This window comes from Myotis myotis, unplaced genomic scaffold (genome assembly GCF_014108235.1).
Source record: "Myotis myotis isolate mMyoMyo1 unplaced genomic scaffold, mMyoMyo1.p scaffold_m19_p_14, whole genome shotgun sequence".
In the NCBI taxonomy this organism is placed as follows: Eukaryota; Metazoa; Chordata; class Mammalia; order Chiroptera; family Vespertilionidae; genus Myotis; species Myotis myotis.
In genome coordinates this window covers 18,858,726-18,882,819 of record NW_023416318.1, presented here as the reverse complement: position 1 = coordinate 18,882,819, position 24,094 = coordinate 18,858,726, and the positions used below count along the sequence as shown (strand labels likewise).

The following is a 24,094-nucleotide window of genomic DNA, read 5'->3' as shown; positions in this document are numbered from 1 at the left end:
ATTTTATTTTTTGATAAAAGTATTTAGTGTTATCACTTTTACTCTGATCATTACTTTGAATATGTCCCATAGATCTTATATATAGTGTTTTTATTAGAATTATTTTTTAGAAGTTTTATGTTACAGTTTTCTCATTCACCCAAGAGTTGTTTACTAGAAGGTTTTAAAACTTCTAGGAAGAAGGTCATTTTGTTTCTTGTTAAACATTTCTAGTTGTACTGCTTTGTGATCAGAGAGCTTGAAATAGTTCTTTCTTAAGAAACTTAGTGCCGCCCTAACCGGTTTGGCTCAGTGGATAGAGCGACAGCCTGCGGACTGAAAGGTCCCAGGTTCGATTCTGGTCAGGGGCATGTACCTTGGCTGCGGGCACATCCCCAGTAGCGGGTGTGCAGGAGGCAGCTGATCGATGTTTCTCGCTCATCAATGTTTCTAACTCTCTATCCTTCTCCCTTCCTCTCTGTAAAAAATCAATAAAATATATTTAAAAAAAAGAAACTTAGTGCCATCTTTGTGGCACCTGACATATGATCACTTTTGGTGAGTATTACACAGGTTTTTGAGAAGAAAATTTATTTGCCATTATCACAATTTGTAATAAGAATAATGAGTTAAAGTCTTCGATTATTAGTATGTATCTGTCTTCTTGCATTTCCTATAGATTTTCCTTCATAGAGGTGGTTTCTGTGTTCCTTGGTGCATACATATTTGTAAACATTATATTTTAGTTATGAAACTTGGATGACCACATATTTAATGCTTTGGAGCTTGAATTCTATTCTCTCTGCAACCAAGATTTCCCTGGTTGGTTTCTAATTTTCATTTGTCTGGAATATCTTTTCCCCATCTCTTTATTTTTATCTTTTCTGAATCAATTAATTTTAGATGTATCTCATATACAGTACATAGCTGGATCTTGGTTTGTGAGCAAATTAAAAATCTTGTAATAAATGTAAGTTCATTTATTCTAATTTTATGACTGATATTCTTTTAAAAAAAGGCTTTTAATTGATTTCAGAGAGAGGAAGGGGGAGAGAGAGAGAAACATCAACGACGTGAGAGAATCATTGACTGGCTGCCTCCTGCATGCCCCCTACTGGAGATTGAGTCCAAAACCCAGGCATGTGCTCTGATGGGGAATAGAACAGTGACCTCCTGGTTCATGGGCCAATGTTCAACCACTGAGCTACACCAGCCAGGCATATGACTGATATTCTTGGTCCCAAGTCTGTCTGAATATTTATAATTATGTGCATTTGGTTATATTTGCTTGTTTCTTTATGAAGCTGTGTATGTGTTTTCTTTGCTCTTTTTTTATTTTTAGAAGTGGTATTTAGAAAGGTTTGTAGTTTTGTTTTAGTGGTTACCTTTGTCCTAATCTCTTTTCTAATGCTCTTTGTCTCTTAACTTTTTATCAGGCGATTTGCTTATTGGCATTTTTAACTCCCACCAGCATACAACAATTGGTGAGCTTATTCTGCTTTTCTCTTTCACTCTTTGTACTCTCATTTTTCAGCTGTATCATTTGTACTTAATCACAACATATAATATCTGTACACAAGTCTTCCATACTGATTCACTGTTTATATGTATTGAAATGTTCACAATCAGTCCTTTGCTGTTTTTTTTTCTGAGTCATGTCATGGTTGGGTGAAGTACATTCCTCTAGTACATTCCTCAAGAAGGTTTATGAAAACTGTTTTCCTTTAGCCTTTGTACTCGGAGCTGGTTCACACTTTGTTTGAGTTTTTAAAAATTGCAGCTCCACTTTTGCCTTGCCTTGTATTTTATTTTTGAAAAGGTTAATGCTAGTTTAATTCTTCTGCTTTTGTAAGTTACTTGATCTTTTACAAGGAAGCCTTGAAGATGTTTAAAATTAATCAGTGGAATCTAAGAACTTCGTTAGGATATGTCTTAGAACCAATTATTCTAATATAAATTTTCTCAGGTACCTGTATGATCTTTCTTTTTCCTTTTTTAATGGTTACAAAATAACATTTTTATTTTTTAATCACATTAATTGAGGTGGCATTGGTTAATAAAATTATATAGGTTTCAAGTGTAGAATTCTGCGATACATTATATGTATATTGCATTGTGTGCCTATCACCCCAAATCAGGTCTTCTTCCATCACCGTATATTTGAGCCCCTTATCTCTTTATTAACACCCCCAACCCCTTCCCTCTAGTAACCACCATACTGTTATCTGTGTGTATGAATTTTTGTTTTTCTAATTTGTTCATTTATTGCTTTGTTTTATATCCCACATGAGTGAAATAATATGGTTCTTAACTTTTCCTGTCTGTCTGACTTTGCTTAGCATATTTTCAAGATCCATCCATGTTGTCACAAATGGCAGTGTGTAAATCAAATATATATATATTTTTAAAATGTATTTCAGAAACATTTTCCTGGATTATAGTTTTAAATATTAATTCTGATCCATTGTTTCATTTTTCTTCTTCAAGGAATCAAATTATTCAAATCCCATTGCTTCTTTGCCTTACCTCCCATTCTATTACAGCAGGTCCTCGAATAACATTGATGATAGTTCAACATCCTTTTGTAATGAGAAAAAAATTGATTCATGAATGGGGCTACTGTTTGTATGGAGTTTGCACTTTCTTCTTATGTCTGGGTGGGTTTTTTTCTGGCTACTCTGGTTTCCTCCTACACCCCAGATATGTGCACATTAGGGTAACTGACATGTCTAAATTGTCCCAGTATGAGTGAGAGTGGGTGAGTGTGTGAGTGCGCTCTGCGATGGAAGGGTGTCCTGTCCAGGTGGGTTCCTGCCTTTCACCCTGAGCTGCCAGGATAGGCTTTAGTCACCTGCGACCCTGAACTAGAAACCGTAGGTTGGAAAATAATTATCTTACTTGTGTTTATCTAATCTTTCATAAATGTATGTATAGCTCACATTTATTTGTTTAATATTAGAAGTGTTTTGGGTCTTTATTTAGAAGTTTGGTGACGTTTTTGTGCTCAGAAACATGCTGCAGGAACTTAACTCTTTTTTATGTCAGTCTATGGTAAAACCGGTTTTATTATACATTATTTCACTTAAAAGTGGCAGTTTCCAAGAACCTATCATTGATATTAAGTGAGAACTTACTGTACTTTCTCCCTGACATTTTTTTTTTTTTACTTCATCTCATTTTCATTCACTTGTTTTCTGCCATTTTCAGTGCTTTTTATTAAATTTTATTTGGACTTTATTCGCATTTGGATGCCTTGTAATTTATTTTTCATTTCTGAGGTAATAATTGCCTTCTTATTCCTTTTCTTTCTTAAGTTCAATGAACTTCCATTGCTTCTTCCCTCCCTCCATCCACATCCTTCTCCTCCTCTTAGTTTTTTGTCTTCTAATGCAGAGGGCACTTCCATGTACCCAGTTGCTTGTTATGTTTAATTTTGCTTTGAGTGTTGCAGTACTTTTCTACTTCATGGTTGTTGTTGTTTTGGGGTGGGGGTAGAATTTTCCTCAATTGATGTGTGTAGGTCTTCATTTTCTGTTACTTTGTAGTAAATTTGTATGGAACTGTTCATCTTTTTACTGTTTGTTTATTTTTTTTTTATTGTCTAAACTTTTACTAGGTCATATGTCTCCTTTTTCCCCAATTGACCCCCCACCCCCTCAGCCATTCCCACCCCGGGCAAGCCCCCACCGCCCCAGTGTCTGTGTCCATTGGTTAGGCTAATATGCATGCATACAAGTCCTTTGGTTGCTCCCTAATAATCACCCCCACCTCCCCTGCCATTTGTCTCTGGATCTATTTTTGTTCTTCAAATTATGTTGATCATCATATCACACATATGAGTGAGATCATGTGATAGTTATCTTTGTCCGACTGGATTTTTGTGGTATTATGATGTATTTTGTGAGACTCTGGTTCAGTACAGCCTTTGTAGAGCAAAGTCTAGGCACTTGTTGGTGTAAGGATATAAATAAATGGAACAGAATGGCAGATCCAGAAATAAGCCATTCCACTTATGGCCAATTGATTTTTGACAAAGATGCCACAGCAATTCAGTAGGGGAAATGAGTTTTTCAACAAATGGTACTGGGAAAATTGGATTTCCATGAACAAAATAATGAACTTAGATGCTTATATCACATTAAACATAAAAATGAACTCAAAATAGACTCAAACTACTAAAACTTCTAGGAGAAAACAAGAGACAAATTTTGTGTCTTTAGGTTAGAAAAAGAATATTTATATATAACACAAAAAGCACAACCAATGAAAGAAAAAATAGCTAAGTTGGGCTTTGACAAAATAAAATTTTGCACGTCAAAAGGCGCTGTTAGAAATGAAAGGGCAAGCCATAGACTGGGAGAAATTATTTACAAATTGTATATCTGATAAGGAACTTATGTTCAGAATATATAAAGAACTCTTTTAATTGAATAAGAAGAAGGCAACTCAATAAAAATGGACAAAAGTTTTGAATACATATTTCACCAAAGAAGATATACTAATGGCTAATCATCACATACAAATGCTCAACATCACTAGTAATTTGGGAAATACAATTAAAATCATAATGAGATACTACTCTACACCAACTAGAATCGTTATAAAAAACTGACAATACCAAGCATAGGTGAGGATGTAAAGAAACTGGAGCTCTCATACATTGTTGGTGGGTATGTAAAATGATACAATCACTTTGGAAAAACAATTGGGCAATTTCTTAAAACTAACAATATAAACTTACAATATAACCAGCATTTTCACTCCTAGATATCTGCCCAAGGGAAACAAAACATAAATCTATGCAAACACTTAGATGTGAATATTTACAGCAACATTATTCATAATAGCCAAAACCTGGAATTAATTCAAATATCAATCAGCTGATTAGTGGGTTTACAAAATGTGTTATATCAATGCAATATCATACGATTCAGCAATTAAAAAGGAATAAACTACGTGATGTGGCATGTATAAACCTCCAAAATATAATGCTAAGTGAAAGAAGCCCCCCCCCACACACACAAATTGTGAACTCCATGTATATAAAATTTCCAGATTGTATGATTTTCATTTATATAACATTTCTCTAAGACAGAAAGCATACCAATGATTGTCTTGGCTGGAGATGGGAGTGGGAATTGACTACAAATTGGCGCAAGGGAGCTATATGGGGTGATGGAAATGTTCTAAAACCACACAGTGGCCCTAGCCGGTTTGGCTCAGTGGATAGTGTCAGCCTGTGGACTCAAGGGTCCCGGGTTCGATTCCGGTCAAGGGCATGTACCTTGGTTGCGGGCACGTCCCCATTAGTGGGTGTGCAGGAGGCAGCTGATCGATGTTTCTCTCTCATAGATGTTTCTGACTCTCTATCCCTCTCCCTCTCTGTAAAAAATCAATAAAAAATATTAAAAAAACACAAAAAAACAAAAAACCCCCACACAGTGGTAGTAGTTGCAAATTTTATAAATTTACCATCCATTGCTGAATTGTATAATTACAATGGGTGAATTTTATGGTATATGTAAATTATACCTCAGTAAAATTGTTTTTTTTAAAGTAAATTGAGGAAGGACTTCAAAGTAGCTGAAGATATTAATAGTGGCTGCCTTCCTTTTCATCTCCCAATACTTCCCCTACAAACAATACAAAACAAAATAAAGGGAGAAATGAAACTTCCATGAAAACCACACTTCTGTCACCACTTGAAGATAGGATATCAAAAATCCAAAATACAGTGGGGCCTTGACTTACGAGTTTAATTCGTTCCGAGACCGAGCTCGTTAAGGAGCTCGTAAACTCAAATTATTCTATCAACTCAATGCAAAAAATCGGCCGAGAGACAGCTGGTATCTCAAAAAACTCGTCAGTCGGCACACTCGTAAGTCAAGGCCCCACTGTACTTGTAAATAGAATGGAAAAAACACCAAAGCCCAGTGTCTGATCTCTCCAACTCCGGTGTTCTTGCAGATCAGAGTATGGACTGCATGAAGGGCCTAAAATTAAAAGGGTCAGGTTTTTAGCTTCTGGGGAGGGGAGGTAGAAGGGTGGTCAAAGGCAAAAAGGGAGAGGCACCTTTGGTAACGGGGTGTGAAGGAGGAAATAAGTATAAGGGGAAATTTTAGGGTTCTGCAAAACAGAACCAAAAAGTGAGGTCATACAACTCCATCAGGAATGTGCAGAGTTTAATTAGCTCCTCTTTGGTTCTCTCATTTCCAGCATCTTCCTGTTCAATTTCTGGCTAGCCTGCCATTCTGGCACTTGACCTAATAAGTAGAACTGTGGCCTTCCCTGTTCATTCATTATCAAGTTTGTTACTTTTGCCCTGGCTGGTTTGGCTCCAGTGGTGGAGCATCAGCCTGTGGACTGAAGGGTCCCAGGCTCTATTCCATTCAAGGGCACATGCCTGGGTTGTGGGTTAGATCCCTAGTAGCGGGCCATGAAGGAGGCAGCCAATCAATGATTCTCTCATCATTGATGTTTCCATCACTCCCTTTCCCTTCCTCTCTGAAATCAATTATTTTTATACACACACACACACAAAAGAAAAAAGTCTGTTACTTTTACTGATGGTGAGTTTGCTGTTTTATTGACAATGCATCTGGATAGAGTTTTTCCTGTCTTAAGCTCCAAATCAAATCAGCTATTGGTATTCATGAAGCCTGTCATCCTTTACAAAAACTGTAAGGTTTTGAACTAGCTTGGGGGTAGTGGGAGGATAGGAGCAATCTCCTAGAATCATGGTCGGCAAACTGCGGCTCGTGAGCCACATGCGGCTCTTTGGCCCCTTGAGTGTGTGGCTCTTCCTAAGCCTTAGGAGTACCCTAATTAAGTTAATAACAATGTACCTACCTATATAGTTTAAGTTTAAAAAATGTGGCTCTCAAAAGAAATTTCAGTTGTTGTACTGTTGATATTTGGCTCTGTTGACTAATGAGTTTGCCGACCACTGTCCTAGAACATCACAGATTGCCATATATTGTCTATTTCATATGACACAGATCACATATTCATATATATCATATATGATATATATGAAAAATGTGGTCTCTTCATAATTATTGCATAGAGTTAGGATCTTTAAGGGCAGGTGTATAAATTACAGACCAAATTACAAATCCTGCCCACTTCCTGCTTTGTAAATAAAGTTTTACTGTAACAGCCACTCTCATTTATATATATATATATTTTGTGGCTATTACAAGTAGTTGTGAGAGTTTGTATGGCCTACGAAAAGTTCGCTGACCTTTGCTTCAGAGTATTATCATCATAACATTATAATTTTCATTATAAGTAACACTATTACTTTAGTGTGGTTTTTTTTTATTGATTTTTTTTTACAGAGAGGAAGGGAGAGAGATAGTTAGAAACATCGATCAGCTGCCTCCTGCACATCTCCTACTAGGGATGTGCCAGCAACCCAGGTACATGCCCTTGACCGAAATCGAACCTGGGACCTTTCAGTCCACAGGCCCACACTCTATCCACTGAGCCAAACCGGTTTTGGCCTACTTTAGTGTTTTTAATTTCACATTTATCCTTATGTTTGTTTTCTTAATAACCTAATGTGGCAAGCTGAATAGATAGTAAATTATCATCAGATTTCAAAAACTAATGGCTAGCTTGCATAAGTATAACATATAAATTATAATTTAAATTAAGTATTCAAAATTAATATTTTAATCTAATAATCTAACAGTCCTAAAATTTAACAACAGAATACAAACAGTTCAATACATTAATTTTATTTTGGCCTTAAATAACATTAATTCTAACAATATCTTTCTACATTCACTTTTGCCTCCATCTTGCCTGCTCTTGCATGACCAAAATACTGCAAAGTCTTAGATGTGAAAAATGCACATTTTTTTCCTTTGACATTCTGAAATTTCATTTAACTCTTAGTTTACATTTAAACAGGGAATGTTTAAATTGTTTAATACTAAACACTTTATGCAGCAATGTTCTTAGTACAACATATTTTACCTGCTAGAAGAGACATTCAGTGTTCTTTGTTGATTAATATGTCTGTGGATTGAAGAAAAGGGAGAGAGGTGTTCTGGAAATGTGTCTTCTCCTTGGCGTGTTAAAGATAGGCCAACAAATGCTTCACTTAGCATATCCCCTCTGTCTAAAGGCCCCAGGAGTTCTGTTAAAAAACGATAAGACATGAGTCAAATACAGATAGTTCCCTTGAGTATGATTACAGGAAAGCTTCTATATGCCCCAATGAAACGTAAAAAAAATAAATAAAAAAATGGCAATTTACTGTGTAGTGCACAGCGGAAAACATATAGTCACATCTCCTATTACTTTTGTCATTCTTACACTTAGTTCAATCGGGTTTCTGATAACTGACTAACGAATGTTTTTTGAATTCACATTTAAAAAATTTGCAACAGCATGGATGGAACTGGAGAGCATTATGCTAAGTGAAATAAGCCAGTCAATGAAAGAAAAATACCACATGATGTCACTCATTTATGGATAATAAAGACCATTATAAACTGATGAACAAAAATAGATACAGAGGCAGAAGAGCATCGAACAGACTGTCAAACTACAGCAGGAAGGCCTGGGAGGTTTGGGAGGGGGTGGTAAGAGATTAACCGAAGGACTTGTATGCATGCATATAAGCATAACCAATGGACACAAGACACAGGGGGGTAGGGGAGGCCGGGAGAATGTCAAGGGGGGAAAAAAAGGAGACATATGTAATACTCTTTGTAATACTTTAAGCAATAAAACAAAATAAAAAAATAAAAAATTCATTTCTAACTTGATTATTCATAGTGTATCTTTTGTTCTGAGGTGGGTCTCTTGCAGACAGCATATATATGGGTTGTTTTCTTAGCCATTCAGCTACCCTGTATCTTTTGATTGGAGCATATAATTTGTTCACATTTAAAGTGATTATTGATAGGTACATATTTATTATCATTTTATTCTTTACACCTATCTCCTCAATTTGTTTTCCTTAAAGAAGGCCCTTTAACATTTTTTGCAATATTTGTTTGGTGGTAATGAACTTCTTTAGCTTATATTTGTCTGGGAAACTCTTTATTTTGTCTTCAATTTTAAATGATAGCTTTGCTATGAATAAGTAGTCTTGGTTGTAGGTTCTTGCTTTTCATCACTTTGACTATTTCATGCCAATCCCTTCTAGCCTGAAATGTTTCTGTTGAAAAGTCACCTGACAGTCTTATGGGAACTCCTTTGTAGGTAACTGTCATTCTCTTGCTGCTCTTAAGATTCTCTCTTTACCTTTAGCCTTTGCAGTTTTAATTATGATGTGTCTTGGTGTGGGCCTCTTTGGGTTCATCTTGTTTGGGACTCTCTGTGTTTCCTGGGCTTATGTGACTTTTCCCTTTAACCAGGTTAGGAAAATTTTCAGTCATTGTTTCTTCAAGTAGGTTCTCAATCCCTAACTCTCATTTACATATTTCAGAGGCACAAATGGAAGTCCAAACAACCTAGATGCACACTATGGGTGCTACTTTCCATTGTCATATACTCATGTGTTAGACCCAAAGAGGGTATTTTTCACTACAGTGATTGTGAAAAGTGAAACAAGTGCCCAGCTGGTGCGGCTCAGCAGTTGAGTGTCGACCCAGGAACCCAAAGGTCATGGGTTTGATTCCCAGTCAGAAAACATGCCTGGGTTGTGGGCTCAATCCCCAGTAGGGGTTGTACAGGAGGCAGCCAATCAATGATTTTTCTCTCTCATTGTTGTTTCTATCTCTCTGTCCCTCTCTCTTCCAAAAAAAAAAAAAACCAAAAAAAAAACACCAGTAAAAACATATTTAAAAAAGTGAAGCAAGCATCCTTTTACTTGTGAATCTGTTAGAAGAGGGTTGGCTTGCATTCATATTTGCAATCATGAAATCCATCATACATAATGAAGGATTAATGTTGAGATTTCTTTTCCATGCAAATGTAAGTACTTTCTCATATGTATATGTATACATATACAGGGTGTCCCCAAAAATGTATACACACTTTAAATAATTATTAGTTCCAATGATTTCAATCTGAAAAGAAAGAAACATCAGTTGAACTATTAGTCATTAAGTGTGTATACATTTTTTGGGACACTCTATATATCTGTAAGTTTCTTCTTGCCTTTTGTTAGTGCATAAATCAATGGCATAGTATAGCCCAATACTACATCGTACACAATAAATAACCGAGTGAACTGTCTTGGTGCCATCACTGAATAATGTGGTACTAACACTTAAGTATCTAACATTGTTATATTTTGTGTAAGAATTCTTTCATCATCTTGAGCACTGGAAAACCATAAGAAATAGTTTTCCGCGTCTGGTCACTTTATACTCTGCTGGAATTGAATTTAATGCAGTGGAGCTGGGTTTGGAGATTGATGTCTGATTTGAATTCTATTTACTTGCATCTTTAATAAGTTTCTTTCTGGTAGCACTAGCAGGACCTCTTCATCATGAATATAACAGTGAGTTCTTTGAAGTAACTGTGATGCTGCTGCATTTGTTTCTTTTCTGCATGTCATTTTAACCTACTCAGTGTTTTCCTAACTACCCCATCAATATCAACATAGTGCTGATGTTTTCCTGTCACATCTTTAATGACTGTAATGTTATCCACATCCTAACGAGTTGTACTTTGGGCAGTGCAGATTCTCCTCTGTTAGTACCTTTATTCCTACCTCTGTTAAAGGGATGGAAATGGTAACAAAAACCATTGTAAGGTAGCATTGGCTGTGTGTGTGTGTGTGTGTGTGTGTGTGTGTGTGTGTGTGTATCCTACTTCTGCCACATTCCACCATGATTTTCAAGTAAAGATGTTATATTGCCAAGCAAAAGAAGGGTTGCTATTTTTCTTCTGTAGCCATCTGCCCAATGGGTGCTGGTTTATTGGTAGGCGAAACATCACTAATGTCTTATGGATTTGACACCAGTTGGGAAGGACTGGATCAGCCAGTAGGTGAAACCAGCCAAGGGTGTGGGGGTCCCTGACTACTGGCAGGTAAGTGTGGAAGTCACACCCACTAAAACCCTCTCCAGTAATTTGTGGCAGATGCTTCCTGCCTTCTACTGCAATTGTACCTCTGTAGGACATTGATTCAAGGGAAACATCATCCATTAACCCTGGGTGATGGGATAGTTATAGGATATTTAATACCCGCATAACCCCTCATTGTGGTCACTACACCTGACTGCTATGTGGCAGGAGAGCCACACCCATTCTCACTCCTGAACAAATAGGACGGTCTGTAAAATGCTTATGTCAACACATTTACCATCCCTTTTACTTGGCAGCTTGACTTAGCTCCTCCTTCCAAATTCCACCCTCACTGAATGACCCAGACATATCCCACCAAATGCACATGACATAATACACCATGCATTGTGAGATCCCATTCTCGACGTGTCATCCCCTATGCCTTTCTCTAACTGTAGGATTCTTGCTGTGTATGCATAGTTAATATAAATCCTTCTCTTTTGCAATATTTGAATCCAGACCTATCTACCTAACCCCATGTGCCATTACCAGCTAGGCTACCAAGGCAAGAAGGGGTATTATTGGCAATATATAGCCATAACATGATTATTGGACCAATAAAACATGATAGTATTTTTTTATTGAGGGGAGAGAGAGAGAGAGAGAGAGAGAGACAGAGAGAGAGAGAGAGAGAGAGAGAGAGATCTGTTGTTACACCTTTTTATGCATTCATTGGTTGATTCTTGTTATGTGTCTTGATTGGGGATCAAACCCACAATCTTGGCTATCGGGATGATGCTCCAACCAACTGAGCTAACCAGCCAGGGCCATGATGGCATTTTTTATGTACTAATTTTGTAAACCAAAAGCATAAACAAACATTATGAGCTATTTGAACCGAGGGGTGTTTTCTAAGTGTGGACATCTTTGACAGCGCCAAATCTCAAGGACCATTTGGCATGAACCCAATATGCTCATTGATGTTTTTGATAGGGACAAATTTCAAGGACCTTTCAATGTGGACCAAATGTCTCAATGGACAGTTTGGACACACCAAATGTCTGCTAATCTCTATTTAGTAGCAAAAGAATCAAGGTTCATATCTGGTATGTCTGGCTCAAAGCCAATACTGTTCCATTTCTTCAAATAGCCCAAAGAAAAAGAAGAGAAATGAGCTAAGAGAACTTACTGCTTTTATACATTTGTCTTCTGAAATAAATGGCACTATTTCCCTGGTGATCTTATACATTATTCTTTAAATCTAGCTATTCTTTTGTTGGCTTTGTGCATTCTAAGGAGATATCCTTTCCAGTCTAAAATCTCCAAAGGATTTTCAGGGTAAAACACATTTCAAGATATGCAATCACATGGAAGAATGAAAATCTTTTATAATATTGTTTGCAAAAATGACAGCTCTACTTAACAGAAGCCATTAAAATATTTACAAAGTAGCAGCTGCTCTTGTAAAAAAAATATGGCTTTTTGGAGGCATAAAAATAAACAAGTTGATAAGTACAAGATAAGCCATTTGTCAGCTTCTTTGTGTACATAGCACAATATATAAAAAATTCTGATATTTACAGAGCAATTATAATATAAAGCCTTTTTAAGTTAAAAGGACACAGACTCAGTGAGAACTGTTTACAAGAATTCTTCACACTGATCTTTTAAACAATTTAGGAAGCCCCCAAACATAATTCTTTAAGAGATGTTAGGTTTTAGATGTGTTTTTAAAAAATAAGTCTTGTTCTTAAAGATAATTTTACATTTTATATGTGTATATATAAAATTCTCTATTCAATTTGCATTCTTCATTGAACTAGAATTTCAGCCAGTGGTTTTATGAAAATAATTACAAATCATAGGAAACAGATCAAGAAAACCAAAATGGTTTAAAGTAACTGAACATTTATATTTTTATTAACAATTTCACATTTTGTAGATAACTGAGTGGCTGACTTTGTCTTTTTAAAAACAAATCATTTAAAAAAGCAAACAATTATTAAAATCTGCATTGTTGGTAATTTTTACTAGTTTTCTCAAAAGAGAGCAATGATATGCAATTATTACAACCCTAGATTATTTATGAAGAAAGTGAAAAATATAAGAAAGTAGCTTTTGGCAAAATCTTGATAGTTACATGGAAGAGTGACTTTGGACATGTTCCTGTGATATGAACTTGCTCATTTTATTTAATGACTTCTACCTACTGGTAAGAGAATTATATGGAAAGGAAAATCTTCTGGTAATGGTTTCTAAATCTGTGATATACTATTAATAGCTTGAGAAAACTACACATTATAATTTCATTATTAAATTTTCAGTTTTATCCCAAACCTTTAAAAATATTTTGAGAATATTTTTCCCTCCCTTCAAGTTCATTTTTTCTTGTACCTCTAAAAACAATATTTTCTATGCTGTTCTTAAGGAAAATAATACGTTTATATCTTTTAGAACCTGAAAAAGTCATGAGATTATTATGATAATGGGGGAAAGTGTTGGGATGCTCAATTATCAACAGCATGTCAAAAGTAAGAAAGAACAGGAAAGAGCCAAATGGTTAGAAGAGGTCAGCATAAGCAACTTTTAGGGTTAATGTTAAGGGGTCCTACACTGTTAGTCTCAGTTATTTCCAAGTGTTGATATGATCTTTATGAAAGATCATATGTAAGATCTTCCAATGTAAGAAATACAGATGCCTTCCAATGTAAGAAATACAGAATACATTGTGTTGAACAGTTATGTTTTCATTAGAAAATAAGCACAAACAGGAAAAGTATGCACATTACTGATAATGTGTTATCACAGTGTTTTATGAATGAAAGTTTGCCTTTAGCATTGGGTTTCTCTTGTCATCTTTTGAGAGCTTTGATATATTTCTTCATTGGAAATAAATAATGACAACTCATTCTTTGGGGGAGATGTAAATACAATTGACTGTTGAACAACTCAAGTGTGAACTGCATGGGTCCATCTATATGTGGATATTTTTTCTATAAATAACTGTTGGCTTTCCATTTCCATGTGGGTTTTGCATCTGCAGATTCAACCAACTGGGAATCAAAAATGGTATTTTCCATTTGTGGTTGGGAATCAGCAGAAGCTAAGGGTTGACTGTATGCATTGTTCTGTGCCATTTTATATTAGGGACTTGAGCATCTGTGTATTTTGTTATCCATAGGAGTCCTGGAACCAGTTTCATGCATATACCAAGGGCCAACTGTAGTTATTTTTTTGGGATATTATAAGTTATATGTGAATTTTCAACTGCATGGGGGTTGGTGTCCCTAATCCCCATGTTATTTAAAGGTCAAATATATATATCAGGGTGTCTTTGGGTTAGATTTCTAGAAGTGCAAGTTCCATAACTGTTACATCTTCATTGTGAATTGTTTTTTCATAACTGCTATCACTATATTAATTTATTTAAGCTTATTTTAGAATATTAGGGTTTGTTTTTATCTCTGGTAATGTCATTTTGTAGTGTTTTCACTCGTTGTAGGGAAATTATTCTTTTGTTTTTTAAAAGTATCTGTGTAGTTATTTTTTATGAGAAGTTGGGTTTTCTAGACATTTAAGATGGCAGAATGGGCCAAGATGACTTTATCTTCATAGAACTGGAGCCCGTATGTCTGTTGTGTTTATCAAGTAGTCAAAAATATGGTTTCCTATTGTCTTAGTCCGTTCAGGCTGCTATATCAAAATACCCCAGGCTGGATAGCTGATAAATACTAGGAATTTATTTCTTACAGTTCTGGAGGCTAAAAGTCCAATAAGGTATCAGTATGGTCATGTCCTGGTGAAGGCCCTCTTCTAGGCTGAAGACTGTTGACTTCTCACTGTCCTCATGTGGTGTAAGGGGGTGAAGGATCTCTCTGGACCCTGTTATATAAAGTCAGTACTGTAATCCCCTTCATTAGGGCCCCACCCTGGTGATCTAATCACCTTCTAAAGGCCCCAGACTGGTACCATCACCTTAGGGGTTAGGACTTTAATGTATGTATTTTGGGGGGACACAAACATTCCGCCAATAGCATCTATATTCTTCCCTTTGATTTCAACTTTCTTTTCTGTGGCTTAATTGTACCTGTTATGCTGAATTTGGGCTCTACTCTCATTGTTTCTTCTCAGTTTGGGAAATTTATCTAAAAATGGTTGATTTGTTAGTTGTAAGCATTTGTAGGATCCATTTCAGCACCTCCATACCTTTCCACAATTCTCTTGTATCCACAAATTATAACCATCAGTGTCATCTCCTGTTTCTGGTACTGTTCTGAGAATGGCCCTGCAAAATTTTTCAGTTCATAATGGTTCTCCATCTCTCAGTGCCCCAAAAAAGGCCCCTTTATCGTTCCTCCTCTTCTCCCGTGAATTTTTTATTATGTGTGCGTGTGTGTCCCCACTTTTGTAGTCTGTATTCATACTGAAAATCCAGATTAAGTGAGTTTTTGCTCTTCTGCTCCATCAGTGGTTTCTGTCCTCCCTGAGCTTTACTTAGGACACCTGCATTACCATTTCACAGGTGTACAATACCAGTTCAGCTCCCTAATGATCAATGTCCCTGAAGTGGGTTGTGTCTGGCTAGTGTGATTGGGTGCTTAGAGCCAGAAGCAAGAGCCCCTTTGGCCTGTGGGAAAAACAGTGAGAGTATTGGTATTTCACAGGTGGCCCATAAGGCTGCCCCATTCCCACCCTTTTAAGGCAGGGATGTGGTCATTAGGGTGTGTGCACTCAGAGCTGGGAGCCTCCCACTTGTTATATACTTCTTGAGTCTCTTCATTGTTCCAGAATAGAGTCGAGCTCAGCAAAGTCATTTTCCTTGCTGATTTCTGCCAAGCCTGTTCTCTTGGCTTTCACTTTGCTGGATAGTAGGTAGGGACAGTGGGAATCTTGCTCATCCATTCATGCATGTCACTAATTAGATGATGAGGCATTTGACAACCTTAATAGAGTTATAGTTTCTCCCATCATTTATCTGTGCTTCATTGAATTTCTTCACTTTGACTTTTAGAGCACTAGGTAGAAATCACATTGTGTCAACACACATCATGGGCCTGCACAATCCCATGAAGTTTTTAGTGCATTTTGTATTTGTTGATGATTTGTCCATACCATTATATTTTGGATTATAAGAATATATTTTCACTAGATTTTGCTGATGTTGTCCTTGGATTTTTGAGGTTATTAAGGGATTCAAGGAGATTCAAATACTACACTGATGCCATCTTCCCAAAATCCTCTGGTGGGACTGATTTTCATAAAAATAGGGAATAATCTAAACATCCATTTGTTAAAAAAAAATTGTAGTATGTCCATACAATTGAACAGTAGCTGTTAAAAAAGAAAAGGGGGTTGATCTGCATATATTCACATAAAGCTTTGCAAAAAATTTAAATTCTTTTCAAAAGGTGATTTGTAAAACAGGAAGTAATGAATGACCCACATTTTGTTCAAAATATGTAAAAGGGGAAAAGCTAGAAAAAAATATGTATTACTAAGATGCCTTTTCTGATGGGTGGGATTATACAGAATTTTTATTTTCCAAATTAAGCATTCCATCAGTGTTTGAATTTTATAGTATGTGTATGTATTATTAACTTTTGTCATTAGAAAGTATATATTTAAAAAGCACATATGTAATAACTTAATCAATAAAAAAAAATAAAATTCACCAAAAAACCCCCATAATGGTTATACTATAAAATTACATAACATAGAATTAACATATACAATTATAAATGTTATATATATATATACCATGTAACAAATTAATACTACTTGCCTCTGAAGAGGAAACTGGTGACTACAGAGTAGGCTTGAGATTAGAGCTTTTTACTAGATACTATACCTTTTGAATTCTGAACCATGTTTGTAGTCATTTTAAAAAAATAAGAGTAAAATTAAAATTCTTAAACATCCAGGTTATTTAATTTGAAGATTCTTTAACAGATCACAGGAATGTTCATTATAAAACTGTGATGGTGTCTTCAAAGACTTGATAAAATACACTAAAATAGAATTGGTTGTGGAATGGGGTTAAGATTAAACTTGTTTCCATTCTCCTTCATATGGATCTACATCCCCTTGCTTTACTGACACATTGGGGGCTCAGTTGTGTGCTGCAATGTTTTATTAAAGAAAAAAATGCAATTTAAAAAAAAAATACGCACATGCATTTAAACCTCCTCTGAAATAGGTAATTTAGGAAATGGCCAGACTTAATGGCTTTTTTTCTAAAAATGAATTAGCATAGGAAATTTTTAAACAGAACAAATGGAACCAAAGGTTTTATACTAAAAACTCGTGGCCTAAAGATATAGAATTGGGTTCATCTAGAAGATATATTTTAAATGGCATCACTTCCACATAATTATTCTGGCAAGTCATTGACAGTCTTTAAAAAAACCTATCAAATACTTTAAGCATGATTTTTAAAAAACCTCAGTGACTTTTTTTTTTTTTTAAGCATAGAAATCCACCAAACAAGAACCAAAATAATTCGTTAAAACAAGAGTCGTAAACTATGGCTAGGCCAAATCCAGCTTTTGCTGCCTGTTTTTCTGCAACCTGTAACCCGTTGATTTTTACATTGTTGGGAGAAAGTCAAAAGAAGAATAGTATTTTGTGATATGTGAACATTACATGAAATTTATATTTTAGTGTTCATAAATAATTTTATTGGAACTTGATTTTGATCATTCATTTACATATTGTCTGTGGCAGCCTTTGCACAAGGGCAGAGTTGAGTAGTTGTAACAGAAATGGCATGGTCCACAAATCTGAAATATTTACTGGCTGTCCCTTTATAGAAAATAATTTGCCAACCTCTGCTTTAGAATTCTTCATTAACCTAGAAATGCTAGGTCCATTACAATCATAGGTTTTGAATCATCTCTCCAGTTTTTAGTTCTGACAGAGTGATCAACAAAACAATTGATTTGATCCTCAAATAGTGTTGTTGTTTTTTTTTCATTCATGACTTAGGTAAATTCTTGAGACCAATAAATAAGGTATTTAAAATAGCTTTCTTTCTCCTGAACTAAAATCTTCCCTTACTGCTGTCATCCTAGAGTAAAAAGGAAGAATAACATATCATTTAGTGCTGGGCCACATAATTAATGGACCAGTGCACACATTGATAGGTTTAGATGAAAAGTGACTGAAATCTGAACTGTTAGCTTTCCCATTCTTGTTACTTCAAAACTAGTTTGGGCTTTAAACTTCAGCTTACAGGTGTTTATCTCTCCTTCCTTGTCACTTAAACAGGCTTCTTGAGACATAGTTTTGTGGTTTGGTCCACCTCAAAAAGAAAAACCCCCAAATCCTACAATTTAATCCACAGATAAAGACTAGACTACCTAATGTCCCTAATGTCCATGGACACCCTTCATATGCATTCACATATGAAAAATTAGAAGTGTCACTATTGAATACTAAGTTACCAAGCAATTACACAGGAAGGTCTTTACCTCAAAGTTTGAGCACTGACCAGAATTCAGATTGGTAATTCGTGGTAAAAGGTTTAAAATCTTTAATACTTATCTAAAGGCTTAGATATTTGGATTATTACCTTATTGAAATTAGACCACAAAAGTTATTTTATTGCAAGTAAGGTTTTTGATCTAGGGAAAAAGGGAAGAGGCATTTTCATGGATTTTATTGTACTGTTCAGTACAAGTTGAATTTTTTGATGAGTTAATATTACTTTTATTATTGAGACTAATTAAGATTAAATTATCGAATATTCAGGACATTAGAATATTACTAGTTAGAAGTCAGTAAACTATTATTTGTTTTCATCGTTGGTTCAAAATTGTGCAGTTGTTAGAGAAGTATGATGTAAGTATATATTGTTTTTGCATTAATTTTCGTATTTTAATGTAAAATTAAGCATTTCTTATAAAATATAGCATGCTTGAAAACAGCGGTCACAAATCCTTTCGCCAGTGGTCTGCGGACCACTGGTTGGCAACCACTGCTTTAAAACACAGATTTTTGCATATTTCTTTATAAAGGTAGCAAGGGTCTCTAGTGAAGCTTTTGGTATTAATAGCAATTTAAATTTAGTATGTATATTGTCATACTGAAACAAATTATTTATAAGATATTTTAAAATACTGGTTCAAAACGTGCCAACAATTAATAAAATTATATTCTTTATCCTCAATCTGAAATAGTTGCTGGTATAATGAAGGCTGAATTAGCTAATTGTGATGTTTAAATATATAACTTATATACATGCATAGTGTCACAAATCTTTCTTGCATTGCTCTTTACATTTGGGTTTTATTATTTAGGTATTTTTCCAGATGGACGCTTTTATGAGCCAAAACATAGGAACATTTTCTGAATTTACCTTTAGGCATTAAGACAAAAAAAAAAAAATAGCGGTATTATAACCTGACTTGTTTAAAATATCACTATGCTACTTTGAATGACAGTTTATAATTTACAAGTAGGGTGTGGCTAATAAAGTCACTGAAGCAGACATAAGCATAGGTTTTCCCTTATGCACACTTCTGGCCTGTCAATCACATCTCCCAAAAGCTTTGTTGCCCAGGCATGCCAATAACTAAAACCACATTTTATCGTCTTATACCCAAAGGCTTTTAAAAGGCCATGCAATCCTATCAGTGTTTGAAAACTTCAGAGTAAAGTTGGAAGTCCTCAAGCCCAGACTTCTATTCCATCTAAAAAGAGTAAAATTTCCTTGTGATTCATACAATCCTATCTAATAAAAGAGAAACATGGTAAATTGACGTACGACCGCTACCTTTCCCATTGGCTAATCAGCGAGATATGCAAATTAACTGCCAGCAAAGATGGCGGCCAGCAGCCAAGCAGCTTGAAACTAACATGAGGCTTGCTTGCTTCAGTGATGGAGGACTCCAACGTTCCCCACGTGCCTTGCTGGCCTCTGAGCCTGCTGTTTAAGAAACATTGTAACAAATATAGAAGCTAAACAAAACCCCAGAAACCTGTTTTCAGCCAGCCGGGATCTCAGAGCTGGAGTTATACATTGTTTCGATTATAGAACCAAAACAAACCAGATACCTGCTTTCAGCAGCGGAGGCCTCAGAGCTGGAGCCTCAGAGCTAAAGCTGGCCCAGAATAAAAAAAAAGAAAGAAAAAAAGGAGCGGTTGGGAGCTTCCGTCACCCACCAGCCTGAAAACAGCCCTCAGCCCCTCACCCAAACTGACCAGGCACCCCAGTGGGGACCCCCACCCTGAATGGTGTGTGACCAGCTGCAAACAGCCATCATCCCCTCACCCAGGCTGGCCAGGCACCCCAGTGGGGACCCCCACCCTGATCCAGGACACCCTTCAGGGCAAACCAGCCAGCCCCCACACGTGCACCAGGCCTCTATCCTATATAGTAAAAGGGTAATATGCCTCCCGGCACCGGGATCAGTGTGACAGGGGGCAGCGCCCAAACCCCCTGCGGCTCTGTGTGTGACAGGGGGTGGGGCCACAACCTCCCTATCTGCCCTGCTCTGTTCGTGACAGGGGAAGGCGCCCCAAACCCCTGATCAGCCCTGCTCTGTGCCTGATAGGGGGGAGCTCCCCATCCCCGATGGCCCTGTGGCTCTGTCTGTGACAGGGTGCGGTGCCCCAACCCCCTGATCAGCCCTGCTCTGTGTGTGACAGGGTGTGGCGCCCCAACCCCCCCCCCCCCACGGGCCATGCTCTGTGACGGGGTAAAGCCATAACCTCCCCATCGGCCCTGCCCTGAGTGTGACAGTGGCGGCGCCTCAACCCTATGATCCGCCCTGCTCTGTGGGTGATAGAGGGTGACACCCCAACCGCCCCCCAAGGGCCCCTGCTCTGTGTGTGATGGGGTAGAGCCATAACCTCCCCACCAGCCCTGCCCTGAGTGTGACAGGGTGCGGCACCCCAACCCCTTGATCCGCCCTGCTCTGTATGTGACAGGGGGCGGTGCCCCAACTCCCCTATTGGCCCTACTCTGTGAGTGACAGGCGGGAGCTCCCCAACCCCCTGATCGGCCCTGCTCTGTGCGTGACAGGGTAAGGAGCCCCAACCCCCCTGATGGGCCCTGCTCTGTGAGTGACGGGGTGGTGCCACAACCTCCCCATTGACCCTGCCTTGAGTGTGACGGGGCGGTGCCCCAACCCCCCAATCAGCCCTACCCTGAGCGTGACTGAGGGTGGCACTGCAACCTCCCGATCCGCCCTGCTCTGTGCATGACAGGGGGCGGCGCCCCAACTCCCCAATCGGCCCTGCTCTGAGCCCGACCAGGGGCTGCACCTAGGGATTGGGCCTGCCCTCTGGCACCCGGGAGCAGGCCTAAGCCAGCAGGTCGTTATCTCCCGAGGGGTCCCAGACTGTGAGAGGGCACATGCCGGGCTGAGGGACCCCCCCTTCCTCCCGAGTGCACAAATTTTTGTGCACCGGGCCTCTAGTGTATTATAAGAATGAAAATTATAATTTAACAAAACTGTTAAAACTTTGGTTTTAAAGTACTTGTTCTGCCTTGTTTTCAATATTTTCTTTTTTTAAAAAAATAATTATTGTTGGAAGTATTATATATGGCCCCTTTTCCTATTAAACCCCCTCCAGCCTGCCCCTGCCTCCAACCCCATTTTCTGTGGCCATGGGCCATGCATATGCATGAAAGGTCCTTGGTTGATTACCTCCCACTCACCCACCCTCCCCCGCCTTCCCTCTGAGATTCTGCACTCTGTTCCATGCTCTGAGTCTCTGGATTCACTCTGTTCATCAGTTTGTTTTGTTACTTAGGTTCCTCAGGTGAGTGAGATCATGTGATACTTGTCTTTCTCTGACTGACTTATATCACTTAGTATGATATTCTCCAGGTCCCTCCTGCTGTCTCAAAGGGTAAGAGATTCTTCTTTTTTACTGCTGCATAGTATTCCATGGTATAAATGTACCACAGCTTTTTTATCTACTCATCTACTGATGGGCACTTGGGCTGTTTCTTAGCTATTGTAAATTGTGCTGCTATGGACATGGGGATGCATAAATTCTTTCTGATTGGTGTTTCGGGTTTCTTAGGATATATTCCTAGAAATGGGATCACTGGGTCAAATGGCAGATCCATATTAAATTTTTTGAGGACTCTCCATACTGTTTGGCATAATGGTTGCACACGTATGCATTCCCACCAGCAGTGTACTAGAGTTCCCTTTTCTCCACATCCTTGCCAGCACTTGTCATTCGTTGTTTTATTGATGGTAGCCATTCTGACAGGTGTGAGGTGATACCTCATTGTTGTTTTAATTTGCATCTCTCTGATGATCAGTGACTTTGAGCATTTTTTCATTTGTCTCTTGAGCATCTGTATGTCCACTTTGGAGAAGTGTCTATTTAGGTCCTTTGCCCATTTTTGAGTTGGATTGTTTGTCTTCCTTTTGTTAAGTTGTATGAGTTCCTTATGTATTTTGGATATTAACCCTTTATCAGCTGTATCATTGCCAAATATGTTCTACCATACAATGGGCTCCCTTTTCGTTTTGTTGATGGTTTCTTTTGCTGTGCAAAAGCTTTTTATTTTGATGTAGTGCCATTTGTTTATTTTCTCAGTTTCCTTTGCCCTAGGATATGTATCTGTAAACATATTGCTGTGAGAGATGTCTGAGATTTTGCTGCCTATGGTTTCTTCTAGGTTTTTAATGGTTTCACGACTTACATTTTATTCGAGTTTATTCTTGTGTATGGTGTAAGTTGGTGGTCTAGTATCTGTCCAATTTTCCCAACACCATTTATTGAAGAGATTGTCTTTACTCCATTGTATGCTCTTGCCTCCTTTGTCAAATATTAATTGAGCGTAGTGGCTTGGGTTGATTTATGGAGTCTCTGTTCTATTCCATTGATCTATATGCGTTATGATGGCTTTGTAGTGTAACTTGAAATCTGGTATTGTGATTCCTCTAACTTTGTTTTCCTTTCTCAATATTGCTGCAGCTATTAGAGGTCTTTTTTGATTTCATATAAATTTTTGGAGTATTTGTTCTAGGTCTGTGAAATATGCTGTTGGAATTTTAATGGGGATTGCACTGAATCTGTAGATCGCCTTGGGTAGTATGGACATTTTAATGATGTTGATTCTACCAGTCCATGAACACAGTATATTCTTTCACTTGTTTATATCTTCTTCTCTTTTATCAATGTCCTGTAGTTTTCTGAGTACAGGTCTTTTGCCTCCTTGGTTAAGTATATTCCTAAGTATCATAGTTTTTTTTGTTGTTGCAATGGTAAGTGGGATTGTTTAGTTTCTCTTTCTGAGAATTTATTATTGGTGTATAAAAAAGCCATCGATTTTTAGGTGTTGATTTTGTATTTGGCTACATTGCCAATTTCATTTATTAAATCTAGTTGTGTTTTGGCGGAGTCTTTCTATGTACAGTATCATGTCATCTGTAAATAATGAGAGTTTTACTTCCTCCTTTCCAATTTGGATGCCTCTTTTTCTTCTTGGTGTCTGATGACTGTGGCTAGGTCTTCAGGACTATGTTGAATGAGAGTGGTGAAAGTGGACATCCCTGTCTTGTTCCTGTTCTTAGGAGAAATGGTTTTAGTTTTTGCCCATTGGGTACGATGTTGGTTATAGGTTTGTCTTATATGGCCTTTATCATGTTGAGGTATGTTCCCTCTATTCCCACTTTGCTGAGAGTTTTTATCAAAAATGGGTTTTGGATTTTGTCAAATGTTTTTACTGCATCTATCGATATGATCATGTGATTTTTGTCTTTTAATTTGTTAATCTGATGTATCACATTTATTGATTTGTGAATATTGTCCCAGACTTGCATCCCTGGAATAAATCCCACTTGGTCATGGTGAATGATCTTTTTAGTGTATTGCTAGATGTGATTTGCTAATATTTTGTTGAGGATTTTAGCATCTATGTTCATCAGGGATATTAGACTGTAGTTCTCTTTCTTTGTAGTGTCTTTATCTGGTTTTGGAATTAGGATAATGCCTCATAAAAAGAGTTTGAAAATGTTCCTCCTGCTTGAATTTTTTTGGAATACTTTGAGGAGTATAGGTGTTAGTTCTTCTTTGAATGCTTGGGAAAATTTCCCTATGAAGCCATCCAGACCTGGGCTTTTGTTTGCTGGGAGTTGTTTGATTACTGCTTCTGTTTCATCAGTTGTTATTG

The 24,094-nt window shown here is 37.3% G+C and overlaps 1 protein-coding gene across 3 annotated transcripts in view; it reads right to left on the bottom strand.

Moving 5' to 3' along the window:
* The window catches only part of LOC118668947 (WD repeat containing planar cell polarity effector), a 244,340-nt gene that overhangs the window by 20,679 nt on the left and 199,567 nt on the right, over positions 1-24,094 (bottom strand). For all 3 annotated transcript variants that reach the window (XM_036334387.1, XM_036334385.1, XM_036334388.1), the window contains one exon: positions 7,963-8,125. In XM_036334387.1, the coding sequence (XP_036190280.1) occupies positions 7,963-8,125 (163 nt within the window). The remainder of the gene's footprint in view (positions 1-7,962; positions 8,126-24,094) is intronic.